Source organism: Molothrus aeneus, chromosome 17 (genome assembly GCF_037042795.1).
Source record: "Molothrus aeneus isolate 106 chromosome 17, BPBGC_Maene_1.0, whole genome shotgun sequence".
NCBI classification, from domain to species: Eukaryota; Metazoa; Chordata; class Aves; order Passeriformes; family Icteridae; genus Molothrus; species Molothrus aeneus.
The window spans coordinates 2,089,759-2,111,752 of record NC_089662.1 but is presented as its reverse complement, the minus strand read 5'-3'; the positions used below and the strand labels follow the sequence as shown (position 1 = coordinate 2,111,752).

The window sequence follows — 21,994 nt, the reverse complement described above, 5'->3', positions numbered from 1 at the left end:
CAGGCATGGCCATCTCTGCTCCACACCCCTCTGGAAACAGGGAATAACACAGGGCAGTAACATCAACAGGGTTCACTGGCATTTCACCAGCAGATTGACTGCCCTGGGAAGAGGCTTCACCTGGGCTCTTGGGCATCTCTGTCCTTCTCCAGCTCTTCTCCAACCTTCTGCAGGTGGGATCTGCAGATATTTGAGGCTGAGCTTCATCCCACTGGTGCTGGAGCCAAGCCCAGGAGCAGGGCAGAGGTGCCTGAACACCTCAGGGCAGGGTCAGTGCTGGAGATGGAGGTGCCCACCCCATTCAGGGCTGCATCCCTTGTTCCCAGGTGCCAGGCTGTGCCCAGGACAGTGCTGGCAGCAGCAGGGCACTGCTGTGTGCTGGGGCTGGAGCTGCAGCTCCTCTCCATCCCCATGTGCTGATCCCACAGCTCTGCCAGGGAGCAAAGGATTCTGCCAGGGAGGAGAGGCTGGCTCAGACCAGGAGTGTAAATTGGGGTCAGGAAAAAGGAATTTGGGTGTCTCAGAATTTTGCCCAACATCCCCAGGCTTTGTGTTCTTTATGAACAAATGCTCCAAAGCTGCCTCATGGTCTCCAAGCCACAGAGAGCTGCCCAGCAGGAGCAGCTCCTCATGGAGGTGATGCCTCAAGGAGCTGGAACAGAGGCTGGATGGAGTTCAGAGCAAGAAAGTGGAGATTTATTGAGGGGCCTTCAAAGGCCACCCCCTGGCAGTACCTGGATGGCTCCAAGATGGCAGCAAAAGAGAGCCTGGCCATGAGATCTCACAGTTTTATGAGTTTTAGTCCATTTGCATACAGGAGTGAATTGCCCAATTAACAGCTTCCAATGATGAAGTTTCATCCTTCTTGCTTGCTTGCCCACCCTCCTCTCCTCACATTGTTGATGCTTTGGGCCTGAAGTTTGCAGAGATTGTCCTTGAGTCTCCAGCTGGGATAGGATTATTTTGTGAAAAGATCCCAGTAACATTAATATAAAGCTGAAAGCTGCACACCAAAACAGAACAGAAAAACGTAAACCCCAAGGTATCAGAGGGAGGTTGTGCTGTGGATGAAGGCTCTGCTTCATCCCACTGGGAGATCCCACTGGCTCCTCTTGCCTGGGACTGGGGACAACACTGGCTGTGCTGGAGAGAGCCAGAAGCACTCCACCAGAGCCTGTCAGGATTGAAAATATTACAAAATTGCAGCAATTTCATTTGAGTTGCATCTAAGGAGGGGGAAAAAATTGAAGAGGGAGAGTGTAACAGCGTAGAAGCATCCTACTTCAATTTTCCTTTCAAATGGCTTCCTATTTTTGATGGTATTTTGTATTTATTGGATTCAAACAGACCTGGAGTCAAACATCCTCAGTGATCAAAGTGAATTGGCAGGCTGAGGGGAGCTATTTTCTTGGAGGGTTTTTGTATCTCCAGGTTTCACCTTGGGTTAGAGCAAAAATCCAGTTAGCCATCATGAAAAGCTCCATGGAAGTGCCTCATTCTGTGATCTCCATCCCCTCAGCCCCACAAACAGCTGGGTTCATTCCAGCAGCAGCTGCCCTGGGAGGAATTATCTTTCCCTTTTAATCCAGAGAGAGAATAAATAAACACAGATGAGGCAGAGGTTGGGACAGAGGCTGTGGGATGTTCCTGTCTCCTCTGAGCCCAGCAGGAATGTTGGCTACAACTCAGGTCAGATGGGGAGGGCCTGAAAAGAATCTGGAATTCATCTGTCAGAAAAGGTTCTTTTCCACCATGCAGTGGAATCTGGGAGGGTTGTGGTGATCACACCTCCACAGTCACATCTCCCCATCAGTCTCCTTGCTCAGCAGTGAGACCCTGCAGTGCCCATCCCATGGAATGGCACAGGCAGCAGCTGCTCAGGGATAAGGCATTTATGGGATATCTCCTCACTGAAGTCCCCAGGGCAGGGCATGACTGGGGCAGGAGGTGCCACCTCCTTGTCCTTCACCCTGGCACCAACTCTTTGGCCACAAAGCAGCTCTGGTGTCTCCAGCCATACTCAGGTCCCCCCTGGGCACAGGTTGGGTCTCCAGCTGCTGCCCACAGGGGAACTCAAGAAGGGTGGAAGAATCATCTTTCAGAAACCAGCCTGTGAAAAACGCCAATCACTTGGTTTTAAATATTTTTTTAAGTTTAATAGTAATTAAATGGTTGTAAAAATAGCAATCTAATTAGAGTAATAAAGATTTTGGACAATTAGAATTTAGGACAATATGAGACAATAGAAACAAAGAGTTATGGACAGTCCAGGTACCTTTTCTAGGCAAAATAAGCCCGAAAAAGGACCCACGTTAACAGAAGATTAACCCTTAAAAGCAACAGCCTGTTGCATATTCATACACCTCATCCATGATGGATAAATTCCATTCAAACACAGGATTCTGTCTGGGCAGTGTCAGCTTCTTCCTCTGAATCCTAATGGTGTCTTCAGGGCTGAGCAAGGTGGGAAGAAGTTCCTTTCTTCTGATAATGGAGCAATAAATTCTCTTTCTCTGAAAGACTGAGGTGTGCTGTGGCTGCTCTCTGGTGCAAGTACCTCATTTCTTTCTTTAAAAAAATCCCACATACATAGTTCCTATTTTAACTACAGAAGTTACCTTTTAACTACACAACTACATTTACCATACCATTAAAATGTTAATACAGCACTACTAATCAATACAACATAGTACATATAGTAAATATCGGCGTAGAGCCGTGTAAGGTGCACTTTTCACACAGGCAGTTACTGAAACTGAGCACTGGCAGGGAAGCTCAGTGCCACAACAGGCAGGACAGACCTCCTGGAATTCCTGGTCCAAGCCACGCATCCCACCAGCCACCCCAGCCACACACACGTTGTTGTTGCCACTTGTGTCAGAGATGCAGGAGCCCAGATGAACTCTCGGCTGCACTCCTGGGGGCCACCCTGCCCTGTCCCCTGTCCCTCCGGCTCAGCCCTTCCCTCTCCCCATCCATCTCCTTCTTGTCAGCCATTTCCAGGAGGCGGGACAGGCTTTGCTTTTTGGGGCTGCATTCTGTTTGTTCAGAGCGGAGAGGAGACCACCAGCATCACGTCTGACCTAAACGTTAATTGAGTGCTAATTGAGGGTTAATGAGCTCAGCACACCAGGACAGGGTGCTGTGTTCAGCTGGGGCAGCTGCTCCAGTGTGTGGGGTCAAACCCCCTGGTTTGTGCTGCCTTGTGAAAAACCAGCTGCAGCAAGGGGGAAAGTGTTCCTGGGTGTCCAGGGAGTGGGAAATGCTCCTACTTTGGGTTAAAATGCAGCTCAAGCTTAAGAAAATAGGACGTGGGCATTGTCTGCCTGGGAGAGGAGAGGTTTAAATCAATAAATATCCCCATAAATATCCCCTTTGTCCCGACTTTTCTCCACACACATCTTCTTGCTCCTCCTCGAGATAAGCAGGTTAACACCCTCTGCCAACAGCACCCTCCTCTGCCTTCAGCCCCCCAGTCTTCCTCCCTGCAGCCAGGAGGGTCCCTCAAGCCCGGGATCCATTTATTTATCCTCGATGGCCCAGCAGGCAGTGAGGGAGCAGCAATAATGAATTGCCAGCACTAATTAACCCCTGACTGTCTCTGCAGTGGCTACGACTTCGACTATGACTATTACAGAGACGACTTCTACGACAGGTGAGACCCCAGCCCGAGGGGCTCTGTGGGATGGGGATGGGAGGGATTTGGGGGCAGAAGGGATTTGGGGTGTTAGGAAAATTAATCCACAAACATCAGAGGTTTATGTCCAAAAAGGAGACAGAGGAGTCCTTTTACTTTATTCCAATAAAGGGCGAGGCCATGGGGCATTCCTCTGGGGTCTCTCAAATTTTTGGAGGACTCAGCCTCCTTTTTATCCCAATTTCCAGCCACATTTCCCTTCTCTCTTTCCCCATTGGCTGAGGTACTTGGGAGTACAGGCTGAAACACCTGATACCAAAGATTTCCCTCTAATGTATAACCCTCCCTTTTAATTTTTAATTCTTATAAAATTTAGGGGGTTTTCTTCCCCATTGTTGCTTTCATCTTTCAATATCCAATTTCATTTATGAGCAAACCTACAGTTTATTTGTAAAGGCAAATAACTTTTTCCATTCATCAATCAGTGCAGTCCTTCCCATTGTTTCTTTTATCTCCCAGTGCTGGTTTTATCTACCAGCAGACCCACAGCTTGTTTGGAAAGACAAATCTGCCATTCCTCTCAGGGGGCAGGAGGGGTTTGGGTGCAGGAAGGATTTGGGGGCAGGGGGGATTTGAGAGCAGGAGGGGTTTGGGTGCAGGGGCGATTTAGAGGCAGGAGGGATTTAGGTGCAGGGGCGATTTAGGGACAGGAGGGGTTTGGGTGCAGGGGCGATTTAGGGACAGGAGGGATTTGGGGTAAGGGACGATTTAGGGGCAGGAGGGGTTTGGGTGCAGGGGCGATTTGGGGGCAGGAGAGGTTGGGGTGTAAGGAGGGGTTTGGGGGAAGGAGGGGTTTGGGTGTAAGGAGGGAATTAGGGGCAGGAGAGGTTTGGGAGCTGGAGGGATTTAGGGGCAGGAGGGGGTTGGGTGCAAGCTGCAGGGGCGATTTAGGGGCAGGAGGGATTTGGGTGCAGGGCCAATTTAGGGGCAGGAGGGGTTTGGGGGCAGGAAGGATTTGAGAGTGGGAGGGGTTTGGGGGCAGGAGGGATTTGGGTGCAAGGAGGGAATTTGGGGGGGGGGCGTTGGGGGCAAGGAGGGGTTTGGGTGCAGGGGGGATTTAGGGTCAGGGTGTCCAGCCCAGCCTGTGGGGTGCCATCCCACGGCCCCAATCCCCGGGATGGCTGCGGGGCTCGGGCCGGGGCGCCGCTCTGCAGGGCTGCCCCAGCCGCAGCCGCCTCCCCTCCCCTCGTTTCCCCTCAGGATTTTCGAGTACCGGGGCCGGGTGTCGCCGGTGCCGCGGGTGGTGCCGGTGAAGCGGCCGCGCGTCTCCATCCCGCTGGTGCGGCGCGTCAAGGCCTCGCTGCCCGTCAAGCTGTTCGCCAGGTCGGCCATCGCCAACAGCTCGGCCAAGATCAAGTGTGAGTGTGGGCCAGGGCTGGGGACAGCGTGGCGAGCTCCAAAACACCTCAAAATGGCTGGGAACAGTAACCCCGCTGCGGGGGTGCACCTGGGGAAGGCGATGAGACGGGGATTCGGTGTGCCGGTCAAAGAATCCGAATTTATTGTGGGGTACAACTGCTTATATATTCTACTCCAGCCACTACAAGGCTCGGGCTTCATGGGGAGCTCCCCAAACCACCTCAGAACGGCTGGGAGCAGCAGCCCAGCTGTGGGGGCGCACCTGGGGAAGGCGCGGTGTCAGCAATGAGACGAGGATTTGGTGTGTTGGTCAAAGAATCCAAGTTCATTGTGGGGTACTGCTGCTGATGTACTTACTCTGCTCCAGCCACTGAAAGGCTCAGGCTTCATGGGGAGCTCCCAAAACCACCTCAGAACAGCTGGGAACAGCAGCCCCGGCTGTGGGGGCGCACCTGGGGAAGGTGATGAGACGGGGATTCGGTGTGCTGGTTGTGAAAAATGCCAGTCACTTGTTTTTAAAATGTTAAAAGTTTAATAGTAATTAAATGGTTATAAAAATAGCAATCTAATTAGAGTAATAAAAATTTTGGAACAATTTGGATTTAGGACAATATGAGACAATAGAAACAAAGAGTTATGGACAGTCCAGGTACCTTTTCTAGGCAAAATAAGCCCGAAAAAGGACCCACGTTAACAGAAGATTAACCCTTAAAAGCAACAGCCTGTTGCACATTCATACACCTCATCCATGATGCATAAATTCCATTCAAACACAGGATTCTGTCTGGGCAGTGTCAGCTTCTTCCTCTTAATGTGTCAGCATCTTCAGGGCTGAGCAAGGCAGGAAGAAGTTCATTTCTTCTGATAAGAGGGCAATAAATTCTCTTTCTCTGAAAGATTTCGGTGTCCTGTGGCTGCTATCTCAGTGCAAGTCCTTTCTTTAAAAAAAGTATCCTACAGAGCATAGTTTCTATTTTAACCTTATGTTATAGCCTAAAACTATATTTAACACACTACTTAAGAAAATTAATACAGCATCACTTTCTAACATAACACATATAATATTCATTTGAATATTTGTGAAAAGCCAATCATAAAATATGCATTTTGAACACTGGTCAAAGAATCTGAATTTATTGTGGGATACAACTGCTTATATGTTCTACTCCAGCCACTAAAAGGCTCAGGCTTGATCTTTATAAACTAAAAACATTCCTAATGGCAGCCACGTTACTGGATTTAGAAAGGCTGCCAGCCAGAAGTGTAATTGTACCAAAAGGTTTGATTCTTACATACGAGGTGATAGGGAGAAACGTTTTTAAAGTTTTAGACTGATTTCTTCCCGTGTATTTAAAATTAACGTAGAAATCCAATTTCACAGAACCCAGGAGCTCTTCTCCTTGGGGTTCCAGGGATGTTTCAAGAAGGTAAAAGATCCAATTTGATACGATTTGATTTGCTTTCCAAATTTTTAGCGTAAACGTGAGTGTAAAGTTCTGGAGGAGCTGTAGTGCAGGTACAGCCTGAGCCTGCCAAGGCCTGGGGTCAGCCTCTGCAGCCTGCCTGGACACAGCAGCCCAGGCTCTTTTGGGGGCAGCTTCCCTGCCAGTTCCCAGCCTGGGCTTCTCCCTGTTTTTCCTGCCTGTTCAGGGAGCTGCCCTGGGCAGGGTGTGGGGTGGGGCTGCTCTGCAGGGCGCTGAGTGCCTTCCTGTCCTTCCTTCCTCCCCCCAGTGAAGAGCAGCGAGCTGCAGACAATCAAAACGGAGCTGACACAGATCAAATCCAACATCGATGCTCTCCTGGGCCGGCTGGAGCAGATTGCTGAGGAGCAGAAGCTGTCTGCAGGTCAGTGGGGGTGGGGATGCCTCGGGGCTGGCCTTGGGCATCACACATTCCTCCAGGCTCTGACAGGGAAGTGTCAACCCCCAGGTTCCAGGGTAGAATCACAGGCCAAAATTACACACCAAAATTCCTGAAATTGTGGCATTGGGGGTTAAAGTGATGAGATTTTTTTTTCTTTTGTCCTTTTTTTTAGCTTGTATTTTTTTAGTTTGCATTTTTTGTTCTACTATTCTATTTTACTCTGTCATATGCTATCATTATTCTATTCTATTCTATTCTATTTCTTTCCCATTGCTTTCCTATTAATTTCCTATCCTTTTTCCATTTTATCCTCTCCTATCCCTTTCCTATCCCATCCTATCCCATGTCCTACCCTGTCCTACCCATATCCTCTTACTCTACACTACCCCTTTCCTATCCCTTTTCCTATTGCCATCCCATCCATATCCCTGTCCCAATCCATATCCTATTCTTATTCCCATCCCTATCCCCACCCTATTCCTATCCCCCCTATCCAATCCCTATCCCTATCCTATCCTTGTCCCTGTCCCTATACTATCCCTATCCCCATCCCTATCTTGTCCTATGCTTATCCCTATCCCTGGCTCCCACCATCCTGCTGGGGGATGTAGAACCTTCTCTGCCCTCTCCATGATGTCCCAGGCTGCCTCCTCAAAATTAGCAGAACTCCCCATGGCAGGAAGCATTCCCACCATTATTATTTCCCCCCATCCCAATGGATGTGGGGTCTCTGACCCAGGGTCAGGCTGTGGTCCCCATTAATAGCCCTGGTCCAGGGGTCAGCCTGTGGCCCCTGTTGCTATCCCTGACTCAGTGTCAGGCTGTGGCTCCATTTCCCATCCCCAACCCAGGGTCAGTCTGTCCCTGTTCCCATCCCTGCCCCAGGGTCACTCTGTCCCTGTTCCCATCCCCAACCCAGGGTCACTCTGTCCCTGTTCCCATCCCCACCCCAGGGTCAGTCTGTCCCTGTTCCCATCCCTGGCCCAGGGTCAGTCTGTCCCTGTTCCCATCCCTAACCCATGGTCACTCTGTCCCTGTTCCCATCCCCGCCCCAGGGTCAGTCTGTCCCTGTTCCCATCCCCAATCCAGGGTCTCTCTGTCCCTGTTCCCATCCCCGGCCCAGGGTCAGTCTGTCCCTGTTCCCATCCCCAACCCAGGGTCAGTCTGTCCCTGTTCCCATCCCCAACCCAGGGTCAGTCTGTCCCTGTTCCCATCCCCATTCCAGGGTCACTCTGTCCCTGTTCCCATCCCCGCCCCAGGGTCACTCTGTCCCTGTCCCCATCCCCGCCCCAGGGTCAGTCTGTCCCTGTTCCAATCCCCATTCCAGGGTCACTCTGTCCCTGTTCCCATCCCCGCCCCAGGGTCACTCTGTCCCTGTCCCCATCCCTGAGGTGGCTGTGTCCCCACAGAGGCCCGGAAGAAGGTGGAGAGCAGCAAGAGTGAGGTGTCCCAGGAGGACACGGCCTCCGAGGCCGAGGCCACCGCGGAGGAGCCGCTCAACGGGGATGAGGGCGAGGAGGAGGGGCTGGCACGGGAGGAGTGTGAAGATGAACTGGTAAGAGAGCTTGGGCAATGCATCCCTGCAGCAAAGGAGGGGGGCACAGCTTTACTGGAACTTGCCACATCCCTAGGAAAAGTAGTTTTTCCATCCTCCAAAGAAATTGCAGTATTTAAATCTGATTGTTGTCACAACTTGTTCTTCCAAGCCTGCAGAAGCACTGCACATGCAAACGTGTGGAGGTGCTGAAGAAACATGGTTGGCTCTTGAAATGGAGACATTTATCCTTGATTTCACAGCTAGGAGTGGTTTAAACCAATCCACTCTGCTCCCAAGTGATTCTTAGATGGATTTAAACACACCACAAGGACAGGCTGAGTTAGATGAGCTGCATTTGCAGTGCCCCTGCAGCTGATCAGATGTTCATGGAGACACAGGAGGGTTTGGATTGGAAGGAACCTTAGAGAACTTCTCATTCCACCCCCTGCCATGGGCAGGGACACCTTCTACTGTCCCAGGCTGCTCCAAGCCCTGTCCAGCCTGGCCTTGGGCACTGCCAGGGATCCAGGGACAGCCACAGCAGCTCTGGGCACCTGTGCCAGGGCCTGCCCACCCTCACAGGGAGAAATTCCTTCCCAATATCCCATCTGTCCCTGCCCTGGCAATATGAAGCCCTTCCCCTTGTCCTGTCCCTCCAGGCCCTTGTCCAGAGTCCCTCTCCAGAGGCACTTGTGCCATGGCACAGGCCAGGGTCTGACCCCAGCCATGTGTGGGGACACAGCAGCCCCACTGCTCCTAGTCCTGCCCCAAACAGGGGCGTTCCTGGTGAGCCCAGAGACAAATGTGTGCATTTGGATGGGAGCCCAGTGTTTGGGTACAGAACTGGCACTGTGGTAACACTGGCAGCACTAGCAGCCATTTATCAAACCAAAACCCTGCTGAGAACAGGATCAGCTCCAGATGCAGGCTGAGGGCAGCAGGGTAGAAGGACATGACCTGCCCTGAGTGGCCCCAGAACAGCTCCAGTCCCTCCCCACCCCAGCACTGGTGGCAGCAGAAGTGAGGATGAAGCTGAGCATCCCTCTCCTCTTCCTCACCCCCAAACCTGGGTGCCCACACTGTACATCCACAGCCTTAAACTGCTCCAGCTCCAAACATTCCCAGCTGGGTTGGGCTCTCCTGCCCTGTCCTGCTGGAGCCACCCTGGGTGAGGGCTCTGCACAGGGTCCTTGAGCTGTTGCAGGTCTGGGGCCTCATGGCTGGAGTCCCTCAGCCCTGCTGGAGGGGAGAGGTCACTCCAGGCACTGGGAAGAAGAAAGGCCCAAGCTGTGCCAGGAAAAGGAAGGCCAGGCTTGAATTACATCAGGGCAAACAGATGGTAGACATTAGAGGGAAACTTGCTGATGTTAATGATGATAAAGAAGCACACAGCCTGTCAACAAAAAATGTGCACTTCTCTGCCTTTGCAGGGGTAAGAAAACACTGGAGAGACACCTGCTGGCAGTGGTTTGGGAAGAGCTGGTCCTCATTAAGAGGAGAAGAAAAAGATGACTGTTTCAGCTCACATCTCTATTTTCTGGAGCTCCCTGGTCCTGATGTGGCATCGAGACCAGAAATGTTCCCCTGGCAGCCTCAGACAGGCTCCCGAGTGCTCTGGCTGGGCAGGGCAGTGTGTGCAGGGAGCTCAGCAGAGCTCACAGCACTGAGCAGCCCTGAGGTCCCCCCAGGTCCAGGAGTGACTCCTTTATCCCACACCCCAGTGTGGCTGTCACCATGGACATGGCACCCACGTGGGGTCCCTAAACCCCTTTGGCTCTGAGGGGCAGGGGGGTGGCAGGAGAAGAGTCAGAGGTCACTCAGACAGAGCTGAGGGAGTTTATTGAGATCTGAGCCATAAATTTGGATATGGAAAACTCAGAGTAAGTGCAGCTGGATTGGTGGTCAGTACTATTTACTACATTTAGTAGGGGATACAAAGATTGTTGTGTATTAAATGTCACATGTGTGCAAAAAATGTCACCTGCCAGCCCATCAATGCCTGGTGTCAGCTGAGGGGTGTCTTGGGGGATGGCCCTGCTCAAGGGGAGATCCCTGCACACAGAGGGAGGGATTTCTGGAGGGAAAGCTAAAGGACTCCTGATGTGTTCTGGTATTTACAGCACACTGTGGTTGATTTGCAGTCAGATTTTCTTCTGGTTTCATGCAGTTTTGGTCATTTGATCAACTGCATCTAAACAGTTTTTGGGGTTGGTGCTGGTGCCCACTGAAGTCTCACACCAGAGGAGTCTGGATGTCCTGGCCTCCAGGGACCTCTCAGATGGGATTTTACCAAGCAGATCCTTGAACAACCCCAAATCTGCTCTCTCAGGTTCAGGGGTCTGATCCTGCTCTTGGTGTTGGTCACTTCTCTGGGGTGCTCGTGTTCACAGTGCCATGGCTCTGCAGCCAAGGCTTCTCTCCACCTTCACATCCCTGACCAGGTGCTCTTGGCCATCAGGAACCAGAACAAAGCCTCCCCTGCTCAGCTGGGTCAGAACTTACTCTGGGTGCTGTCCCAAAGTCTTCTGTTTCTTGCTCCATGCCTGCTCCTCCCCCAGTGCCAGGGGGGTGCAGGTTCCCCAGGGGTCTCTGCCCCAGTGGGGTGCAGGGGGTGCCTGCCACGGTGTCACCAGCTGGGTGTCACCCTGATCCTGCCCTGAGCAAGGCACCTCCCCTGCCTCTCGGGCAGAGCCTGGTCCCTTTCCTTTCCCTCTGGAGCCCCTTGTGTCCCCTGCTGAGAACTCCTGGATCCATTTCCATCCCTGAGATCCCCACCCTGTGCAGGAGGTTAAACACCACTGTGAGCACTCCATTCCCCAGTGCTGCTGCTCTGCACAGCAGCTCCAGGAGCAGATTCCACTGAGAGTCGTAAAGGCTGGAAAACAATTCCAAGACCATCAAGGCATCCAAACACATGCTGTGCTTTCCAAAGCCCTGCTTAGGGAGCAATTCAGCACCATTACTATTATAAAGGCCTTTATTGTGGCCTTTGGAGTGCTGGATGAGTGTTACCATTCTGGATCATGAGTTCTGCTGCAAACTGGGACCAGTTCCTGTGCTCAGCAGCAGAATCAGGACACTGATTTGCCTTCATGGACTGAGGCACCTTGGCAGCACTGGGCAATTCCAGGCAACAGAAACAGGATCAGAGGAAATGGCCTCAAACTGTGCCAGGAGAGGTTTAGACTGGAGATCAGGGAAATTTCTTCACTGAAAGGGTGGTCAGGCATTGGAACAGCTGGGAAGTGAACATGGATGTGCTGGGTTAATTGTTGGACTTGATGATCTTGGAAGTCTTTTCCAATCTGAATGAGTCTGTGATTCTGTTACTTCCAAGCCCTGGAGGGAATTGCACACCCCAGGTCTGTTTGGCAGAGCCATTTCAGAATCAGGAGCCAGAGGAAGTTGGTGTTTTTGCCAGGTGTGTTCTGTAGCTCGTCCATCACAATGAGCACCTTGGCACTGCTCTCCCACAGCAGGGACCAGCTGGTGACCACATGGGAGCTGTCCCAGTGTCCCAGGCAGGGCAGGAGGGACACAGGGTGATTCACTGTTTGTGGTTCCCTTTTCCCTGCAGGAGAACAGCCATTACACAGACGTGGAGGATGCCAGGCTACAGTAACCAGGTACAGCCCGTGCTGCTGATGGAGCCAGAGCTCTCCTTCTGTGCCTCTTGGGCCTGGGGGGTTGCTGCTTCAGGAGAGGCTCTTTCCCACTGATCCTCTGTGTTTTCCTAGCATGGAGCTTGGCTGCTCAGCTGGGTCACTGGCCAGCCCTTCACCCCCTTTCCTGAGTGACAAATCTCTGGGGTTCAAGGACAGTGCTGTAGCTCCCCCTTCTCTCCTTGCAGCTGTGAGCAACAGTGTGAGGAAAGCACGAGGCTGAACCCTGTCCTGGCACGTTGAGCAAGGCAAGCTGAATGGAAGTGCTGCTGTCATCTCTACCTGGCATTCAAAGGAGAAACATGGCCCAACATCTTCCATCCATCTGTAAAGCAAAGGCAAAGAAAACTCATCCTCCCAGCAGATCCCCACCACCCCTGCAATGGATTTGGAGCTCTGCAGCCAGCAGAGGAGCTCTGCACAGCCCAGAGCCACCACAGAGAGCAGGTGTGTCCCCAGGGCAGCCAGAGGTGTTCTAGAGCTGCTTGCAGGAGAGCAGAGAGAGCTCAGCCCAGCCCAATAAAGACATTTTTCCTGTGTGAGGTGAGAGCCAGAGCATTTCCTACTGAGGGAAGAGAAGCGTGTCAGTCTGGACAGTTTGTGTTCTTGTGCTGAAGGTGCTGTTGGTCAGAGGCTGTGGGGGAGCTGTCCTCCAGCTCAGCCACCTCCTGCCTCCTCTCTGTGCCCCATCAGCTGCTGTGTGTCCACAGTCACCTCCAGGTGCAAGGGAGTCGCTGCTGGAGCAGCTGCTGTGCTCTGGGAAGCTGCTTGAGGAGGGAAGGGGAGAGGAAGCTGCAGGAAATCCAGTGATCCCAAGCAGGAGAGAGCAAGCAGACACCACCACCCTGAGTGGTTTGGTGTCCTCATTCTCCACCGTGTCAGGGCTGAGCAACCCTCAGCAGAGTGAGGGCCGTGGACGAGACCCTTTCCTTGGACCAGCTGCTCCTGGAAGGGATGTGGAGCACCCAACTCCTGCAGCCTGGAGCCAGAGACCCTCCCTGGCTGCCCACACCTCCTCCTGCCCCAGTCAGGGCACGTCAGGAGCGTGGTGTGACCTCCCTGCTCCTGCCTGAGCTCCGTGGTGACAGCATGCCCGAGGCTGGGCACAGGGAATGCCCTGGGCACTGTGGCTGTGCAGCACCTCCCCAGCTCCCAGCTGCTGTGCCCTGCCCCTGCTGGGGGCAGAGGGCTCCTCCTGGGACCCCCACAGCCGGGAGGCCTCTCCCGTTTTTCTCTCCTCCTTTGTCCTTCCTGGGCTCCTCCCGTTTTTCTCTCCTCCTTTGTCCTTCCTGGGCTCCTCCCGTTTTCCCGGGGGCTGAACCTCACACAGCACTTTACTCACACCTGGTGTGTCCTGCCTGCCCCTTCCCCTCCAGGTCCCACACACACAGCAGTGCTTGAAACCCAGAGCAGAGTCCACACCTTCCCCCTGGCCAGTCACAACACCTGGGTGGTGCTGAGTGCTCCAACCTCATCCACAGCATCTCTTGGAAGGGTGAAGGGAAAGCAGCTCCAGGGGTGACACTTCCCTGCCCCTGGGGCCATCCTGGAGCACGCTTGGCTCTTGAAGCACAAAGTTTTCTTTGCATTTCTTAGTTTGGGCTGCTTGAGGAGGGGTTGGAGGGAGCCCCGTGCTTGCCCTGCCCTTGCCCAGTTCCTGTGCAAGGTCTGCACTGAGTTTTCCTGAGCTGTTCTCCAGGCCTGGAGAGATGAGCTGCAGGCTTGGCTGTGAACTGACTGTGCTGCTGCTGTTTGGGAGAGGTGACCTTGTACATACAATCCTGTATAATAAAAGAAAGAAATCTAATTTGCTTCCCCTCTCTTCTCTCTGCCATACACACACACTTGTTTCTTCTGTTTCAGACAAGTCTTTTTTCCTTTTCCAAGCCTCACTCTCCCTGCAGGATTTACTTTCCTTTGCCCAAGGTATATCCCACTGGGTTGAGCAGAACATCTGTGTTCACAGGAGTTCTGGGGTTTTCCCTGGAGGTTTGGAAACTTCTTTCATGCAGGAGAGCAGGGGCCAAATCCAGGCCTTTAATCTCTGGATTTTTCACTGGTCCAGCTCATAACAGACTGGAAAAGTCTGGCTGCTTTGCCAGGCTGCACAAGCCAGCAGTGCTAAAATCTGCTCCTTGAGCAGGTGTTGCTCTGGGTGACACCAGAGCATGTCAGGAGGGACCAGTGACCCCAAATGGCTGGGTTGGAAAGGACCTTAAAGATCATCTCCTGGGGACCTTCCTCTGGACCAGCTTTCTCCAAGGCCCATCCACCCTGGATGGGTTCTTTGTGGCTGAGCCACCATCCAGCCCTGGAGAGCAAAACTGGTGAGTTTCTGGTGAGATGATTGAGCAGCCACCTGTCCATCTGTCCTGCCAGCAGCTCCCTCCAAGGGGGGACAGCAGCAGCATCAGGCTGGGTGTCTTTGTGGCTGGAAGGAGAAACAGCAGCAGGGGGGGGAAAGCCCCAAAACCAAACCAAGTCAAACTGGCTGTCAAAAAGATGGGAATGAGCCCAAGCTTCAGTGTGCTGAGCCATGTGCCCAGCTGTGAGAGCTGAGGGCCTCAGGGGCTCCCTGCAGCCCAGCCTTGGAGCACAGACAGCAAAGAGCTGCTTGGATTTTGTTCATGACTTTGGAGGGACCTGGGGAGCTCTGAGCAGGCCCTGCAGGGCAGTTCACTCTGCCCTTGGCTGCAGGGGGGGCCCAAGGCAATGAGTTCTGGTTTTGGTGCTCAGTGTTGTCTGTCTGAGCCTGCAGAGAGCCCAGCTGAGGGGGCAGTGGGGGGAGAGGGGGACACCCCCACCCCTCCATCACCCTGTGGGCCATAAAGCACCTGCAGAGCTCCCTGCTGGCTCCTCTGCTCTGTCAGGAGAGGAATGGGGGCCCAGAGGGGTCACCCTGCTCTGAGCAGGTTTTCCCTCAGACCCATTTAGGCTGGAAAAGCCCTGCAAGGCCACCCAGCCCAACTTCCCCAGCTCTGCCAAGGCCATCCCAATGTCCCCAAGTGCCACATCACCTCTTTTAAACCCCTCCAGGGATGGGGACCCCACCACTGCCCTGGGCAGCTGTTCCCATTCCTGACCACCACAAAATGACATTTTCCATAATACCCAGCCTAAACCTCCCCTGGCACAACCTGAGGCCATTTCCTCTTGTCCTATCCCTTGATAGGTGGGAAAAGAGACCAGCCCCTAGCCACATCCCAGAAAGGAGGGAGATTCTCCTTAGCCCTACTCTTGTTGCTGATGTATTTACAACCACATTTTTTATTGTCTTCTATGGCAGTAACCAGATAAGTTCAAGTTGAGCTTTTCCCCTTCTTATTTTCTCCCTGCATAACCCCCACAACACACCCTTGTAGTTGTTCTAAATTGCCTCCCTGTTCTTCCAAAAGTCAAGAATTCTTCTTTTCTCCTTAGTTCCAAGCAGCCCCATCTCCTCTTTTGGCTCGCAGGCACAGCCAGCTCCTGGCCCTTTAGGGCTGTCCTTTCTGATAGAGGTGTGGTCCTCCCCAAGGCCCTTTAAACGTCCATGACATAAAAAGATGTGTCAGACCCCCTTAGCTCTTGAAGGAATGTAAAGGCTCCCACCCTATTTGCATTCAACCTCCTTTTCCATGGTCCAGTGTCCCCAAGGCTCCCTGGAAATTGTCCCTGCCCTGCTGGGATGTGGGAAGACAAGGGTTGGGCCAGTCCATTCTCTCCAGAACAACCCCACAGCAACAATTAATTCCACAAGTGCATGTTCTGAAGAAAAGTGACCAGCATGAACTGAGCAGCTCAACTGAACATACGCAGCTGCCATGGTGGGAGCTTGAAAAAAAAAGAAAGAAAACTTTTGTGAAAGGCTTTCCCCACCACCCACAGAGGGAAGGTCCCATTCCCAAGTGTCCTGGACCTCACCTGGCTTCTCACTTGTGCTGCTGTTTGCTCCCATCCCATCGGTGGCAAAAGCAGCCTGGTCTTGCTTAGAAACACCCTCAGAGTCTGTCCCTGCTGCCTTGCCTGCATCTCTGCAAGGAATGGGAATGTCTGGGGCTGCTGACACCATTTGGGTTAAATGGCCTGGCATGGGATGGGATGGCATGGAATGGCATGGGATGGGATGGTATGGGATGGGATGGGATGGGATGGGATGGGATGGGATGGGATGGGATGGCATGGGATGGGATGGCATGGCATGGCATGGCATGGCATGGCATGGCATGGCATGGCATGGCATGGCATGGCATGGCATGGCATGGCATGGCAGCAGATGTGCAGGAAGCTTTGGTGCTCTGGTTTCCCCTCACTGGCCTGCACAAGATTAGAGCAGCAGAGCAGGGTTCCTCCAGTCCCAAATGCTCCTTCCATGGGCATGGACAAACAACCACTGGGACCAAAATGCCTGCAATCATTCCTTCAGTCTGAGTCAGGAGATACAACAGAACCCCCCCTGACTTTATTAACTCCCATTGACTTTGATGAGCATCACAGTTCAGGCTGTGCAGCACTTGGGGAACATTTCAGTTACTGCAGCTGTAACAGGACTGTCCTTTGGGGACTTTGTGAGAGTCACTTGCTGTGTCTGGTGTCCCTCCTGGATTGTGTTCTTGTTAACTGCAGGAGCTTCAATTCCCTCTTCTTGATACCTCAGGTTTAGCTTTTATATTTTTCAGATTTTGTGCTGCTTTAGTGTGTGGGTCTGAGCTTCACATTATGGGATGGTGAGCTCTCTGCACAGAGCAGGGAGACAAAACAATTCCTGCTCCAGCTGGGCACCAAGGACAAATGATCCAAATCTCAGCCCCAGAGCACAAACACCGTGGGCTGGAGAGAGGAAAACAAGCAGGGTGGGACTGAAGGGGCTAAAGCTGGAATGGGACAATGAACTGCAAGGTGCAAATGGAGCAGAACTGATCCCAGGGAGAGACCCCGTGCCCGGCCGTGCATTTTGGGGCCATTTTGGTTTGTGCTGCCCAAAAACCTCCTAATAAATCCCTGCTTTATTCTTTAGCTCTGTCCAGTCTCTGTTCTAGGTCAGCCTTCACCAGGCATCATTCTCAATAAAGTTTTGCATGTGGAGATGTGGCCAAGAGCCCCAGAAGCTCCTGGTGGAGCTCCTCCATCCTCTGGCAGGAAAACACCCCCAGGCCTGGGATGGGGACAGTGGTGCCAAAGGACTCAGCCACACTGGGAGTGCCCTGCACAGAGGGCATGTGGCAGGATGGACTCCCTGCACTGGTCCAGCAGGAAAACCCCGAGCTCAGCACCTTTCCTTGCCCAGATTCCTCCCTGGCAGGGGAATTGTTGCCTCTGCCAGGCTGGCCCTGGCCCAAGGGTGCAGAGCCCCAGCACCCCATGGGTTTGCTCAGAGCTGGGTGAGCCTGAGCCAGGTCTGGCAGCTCAGTGGGACAGCCCCACCCTGTGCTCCAGCCCAGCCCTCCCTGCTGTCCCCACAGGCCAGAGCAGCCCCTGTGTGGCTTTGGGCCAGCTCAGGAGTGGCCTCTGTGCCCACAGCACCTCCAGAGGGACAGAGGGGCTCCAGCCCCAGCACACTCCACCTTCCTCAAGCCCAGGGATGTTCTTGGCCAGGGGCAGGATTTAAATAAAGGCCACCTCCCTCATCCGGAACAAAGAGTAGAGGGAAACAATGTGCTTCAGCAGATTGTTTAAATGAATTTTGGGCAAGTGGAGAAGGTCTGGAATTAAAACCAAACTGCCATGGGTGCAATATTTGAAACTCCACGGCAGCCCCAAGCAAGGGCTTTCCCACCACCAGGGAACCTCAACAGCCACACCTGGAGCCCAAATCACCACATCAGGAGAACCCCAGACAGCTCCTTCAGAAGAATAAAGAAAACAACCACTCCTTCCTCTCTTGTCTGAGGGTGTCAGGGAGGGTGGGGACAAGGCAGCAAAGAAAAATGTTTTAAGCTTCATTTCAGATGAGCTCACATTTCTCAGAACTTAATTTTTTGCCACCTTAGTGGAAAAATGGCAATTTTGGTGCTGAACAAAAACACAGCACAAGGCCTGCAGCAGGTTCTGAGGGCCATGAGCAGCATAGAGACATTTCAGTCCACAAAACAAAAAATGTAACTGAACATTTATTTTTTATTGGCCTTCTATGCCTTATTTTCAAAATGAATCACATCTAGATTTCCTCCCTGTAATAAAGCACCTGCACTGGTGACAAGCAGGTCACAAACTGCTTCCACAGTGCCAGTGCAGTGCTCTCACACTGAAGAAAGAAATGCACCAAACTTATGGCATAATTACCCAAAGCAGGCCTGGGGGAAGAAACAGTGGATTTTAAAAGTGATTTGCTTTACTATGGAATGTAGAATTAAGGATGCTGCTTCTGTTAGAAAAAGCAGAATTTCTGTGAGCCCAGAGATCACTGTGGGGGTGCAGTGGGCTGAACAGGGAGGGACAGAGGTACCACACATTTCTGGTGGGTGCTGAGCAGAAAAATGCTTCCCAACACAGAGGTAAAGTGGTGACTGCTTTATTCCAGAATTTTGCAATGTGCCAAAAGGAAAAAAGGATGGAACAGCAAGGACTGAGTGTGTCCATACAGACAAGAGCAGAGGGAAGTAAGGAAGGATTTTTCTTCTGGTGAGAAAAATCCTTGAGTTCCTTGGGTTTGCTGGGCAGCAACACATTTCCAGGGCCAGCTGGAATTTCTCCTTCTGTATAAAGAACTGCTGCCTTGGGCTTGGGACAGACTGACAGCCATTCTGTATCAAGGATATGTGAGAGTGTAAGGGTTATGCTGTGATACCTCTGTGAATGTTTCTGTAGAGCTTATCTATATCCACATCTGGTGAAACACCTACAGGAAAAGCTCTTCAGGCTTTTTCTAAAAACTAAAGACTGGCTGAATGATGGCACTGCCCTGTCTTCATCACTGAAATAGATAAAATAATGAAAGAGCTAAAATCATGACTAAAAAATGTTAAGATAATGAAGGAGCTGCAAACACCAAACTTGTTTGTTAGCCCAGGGACTGAAGCCAGGTGAGGTCCCCTCAAAGCAGAGGCTTGTCCAGGTGAGATAATGTGTGTTAAGGATCAGCACCAGCCCCTGAACTTGTTTTTCTTTAGGGGAAAATCTGTTTGACTTTAGAAGGAAGATATAGCCAGGTAACATCTTCCCAAAAGCCTTTTTCCTCCTCCAGTCACGAGATCATTTAAGCAACTGATCAGAGCAACCTTTCTGCCCCCTCAGCTCCTGCATTTGAGGGAAAGGACACATGGAATTGTGCTCCTTTTTCTGCTATAGGATTTCACTGTTCACCCACAATAACCCAAACTGCAGCCACTGGAGTTGTCCTAGGGTGGACAAAGCCCTGGCAGCAGAGCAAGCTGTGCACTGCCAGCTGTGCTCCAAATGCAGGGAGCAGAATGAGGGGCAGAGCCAGGCAGGTGCAGCCCAAGCCTGGCTGCTCCCATGGGCACTGAGGGAATGCAACCCTCTGCAGACTCCAGCTGTGGGCCTGCTGGCACTGCTGCAAAATCCAGCAAAGGTTTTTAGCAGGACAGCCTTGCCCTGATTCCCCTGTGACCTGGCTCCTCAACAAGGCACTGAGCTTCACCACAGCAGGAAGAACTCAGAAAGAAAATCCAGCAATTCTTTTAGGAGCTGCAGAGGCTTTGCCGTTTGCTCTCCATCCAGACTGAATCTGAACTGCTGCATTCTCGTGCAGCCACTGATTTCTGTTCAAGGTCTGTGCTCAAATCCTTCTCACAGCCTGGCCTCTCACCTTCTTGGATACTATTCCAGTAATCTGGAATAATCCTCTAGGGGAAAACTGAGCACAGGGGCAGAACAGAGAGCTGGAGAAATGTTATTTACAAGGTGAACAGATAAATTCTAATCATTCTCAGCTGTCAGCATCACACTCATCTTCCCATTTTCTTGATTTCCAGCAACTTCCTGTTTCTATTCCTGTGCCTCCCCCCAGCCACCACCACGGGTCCTTTCACCTGATTAAAGCTCAACACCCCCTGCAGTTTGTGACAAACCCTGTCCTGGTAGCAGCAGCTTTGAAAATCTGCTTTTTCCTCCCCCTGCTGACAACCCCAGGTGCCCCCAGTCTCCCTGAGAAGCTGCCCCAGAGCTGCCTCAAGCCCCAGCTCTCGGGGTGTGGTGGCCATGCCTGAAGGACACACTGCACAATGTCACAATGTCACCAACCAGGACCTCCCAGCTCTCCATGGAGCCATCTCATAAATGCTCCTCCTTTACACCAGCTGTGGTTACAAAAATGGTTAAATTCTTGCTCTGGCCAGAAGCTCCCAGCAATGGGGTTTATTCTCACTGATTTTCACAGCAGCCACCAGTGATTTCAGCAGAACAGAAGCACAGGAGCCCCAGGGCAGCTGATCCCCCTGGATTTGTGCTCCATTAGGGGATGAGGTGTTCCCATTTCCCTGGTTACTTCAGGGACACGAGCAAGGTCCCCAACCCCTTGAGCTGCAACCACCTGACAGTGGAGATAAAAGCACATCCTGGCAGAAGTAAAGGGGATCAAGAGATTGTTCTTTCAAGGCATCAGTGAGCTCAGGCTGACGAGCACAACAGCAATTCTGCTCTCCCAGTACCTCTAGGGACAAGTCTCAGGTGAGTTTCTCTTGGATGGGCTGGGCTGGAAGATGTTTCACCCCCACTGCTGGGAAGGAACAGCCCTGCATGCTCAGATTCTTGGATCAGGTGGAGAACTGGGCATGGCAAAAGCCATGGAGAGGAGCAGCCCAGCTGTTGTTCACTCAGGGACTTTCAGTACCTAAAATCTGGCTCCCACATCTCCACACAGCCAATTTTCAGCTGAGAGAAAAACACATGGACAAAACCAGCTCTGCCTCCAAAAGGGTATCTGCACACAGACACAGGGAACCTCAGCTCCTCTGTGAAGAACTCCAACCCTAAGCTGCTTTCTCACAGCCAGCTCAAATGAAAACTTTTTTGCCTCTGAACACAACTGCACTTCAAACTCTCATCAGCCTCACGAGCAGCATGAGGCATTTGTGTTCAAACAACATTATTTGAATGTACTGTGAAGTTTTTCCTAAAAAAAATAAGCCCCAACTGATATCTGCTCCTAGACAGGCATTTCCTGCATTAGTGAGGTTTTTCTTATTCCACAGCAGGATCTGAGCCTACAGCTCAAGATGCTGCACTCAAATATCAGTCATTAAAAGCCTTCAGGGTTTCAAAGCACATCTACAAAATCCACCTCTGAAACTCTCCTGCAAGGCAGAGCTCACAGCTGAGAGGTTGGAACAATGACTTAGTCTTTTATTAACTTGGATCTTTTTGATGATATTTCATTAAATCAAACTTTTCATTTAAAGCACTGAAATACAGCAGCAGCTCAAGGCCACGCTGTATTTTTTAAAGTATGTTAAAGGTATTTGACCCAGGGAAAAACAAGCATTTAAAAACAAAGTATCATTGCTCTTCAGCTATTTCAGGGTGCCCCACCAGCAAGTCACCAAAACAAAAAGGCAACTCTCATTTCTGCAAGGTTTAACTCCCAACAGGAGACTCTTTGCCAGAGGAAGAAACAAGAATACAACAATAATGTTACAAGAGGCACTGATCCTGGCTTTATTCACTTTAAGATACATCCAACATTGTTATAGCTCACTTGAAATTCAAAATGCTTTTAAGAAACCAACCATAAAACCTTGATTTTTCACCTTACAGCGCTGTCAAAGTTTTCAAATAGCAAGTGAGTGACTCCCCAGCAATACTGTGCTCTGTGTTAACATACAAAGGTTAAAACTTAGTAGAAACCCTTCAAGTTGTGGTGTTTGCTGTATTGCCTTCAGAAGGCCCAGCTCCCCTGACCCGCAGGGGTGGGTGCCCGGGGCCCTGAGCTGCTGCACC

At 51.8% G+C, this 21,994-nt stretch overlaps 1 protein-coding gene across 3 annotated transcripts in view; it reads left to right on the top strand.

The window, feature by feature from the left end:
* RALY (RALY heterogeneous nuclear ribonucleoprotein) overlaps positions 1-13,925 on the top strand; it is a 148,881-nt gene extending 134,956 nt beyond the window's left edge. For all 3 annotated transcript variants that reach the window (XM_066561687.1, XM_066561686.1, XM_066561688.1), the window contains 6 exons: positions 3,608-3,655; positions 4,898-5,055; positions 6,788-6,901; positions 8,329-8,474; positions 12,034-12,082; positions 12,307-13,925. In XM_066561687.1, the coding sequence (XP_066417784.1) occupies positions 3,608-3,655; positions 4,898-5,055; positions 6,788-6,901; positions 8,329-8,474; positions 12,034-12,078 (511 nt within the window). In that variant the 3' untranslated portion in view covers positions 12,079-12,082; positions 12,307-13,925. The remainder of the gene's footprint in view (positions 1-3,607; positions 3,656-4,897; positions 5,056-6,787; positions 6,902-8,328; positions 8,475-12,033; positions 12,083-12,306) is intronic.
* Positions 13,926-21,994: the final 8,069 nt, after the last annotated feature.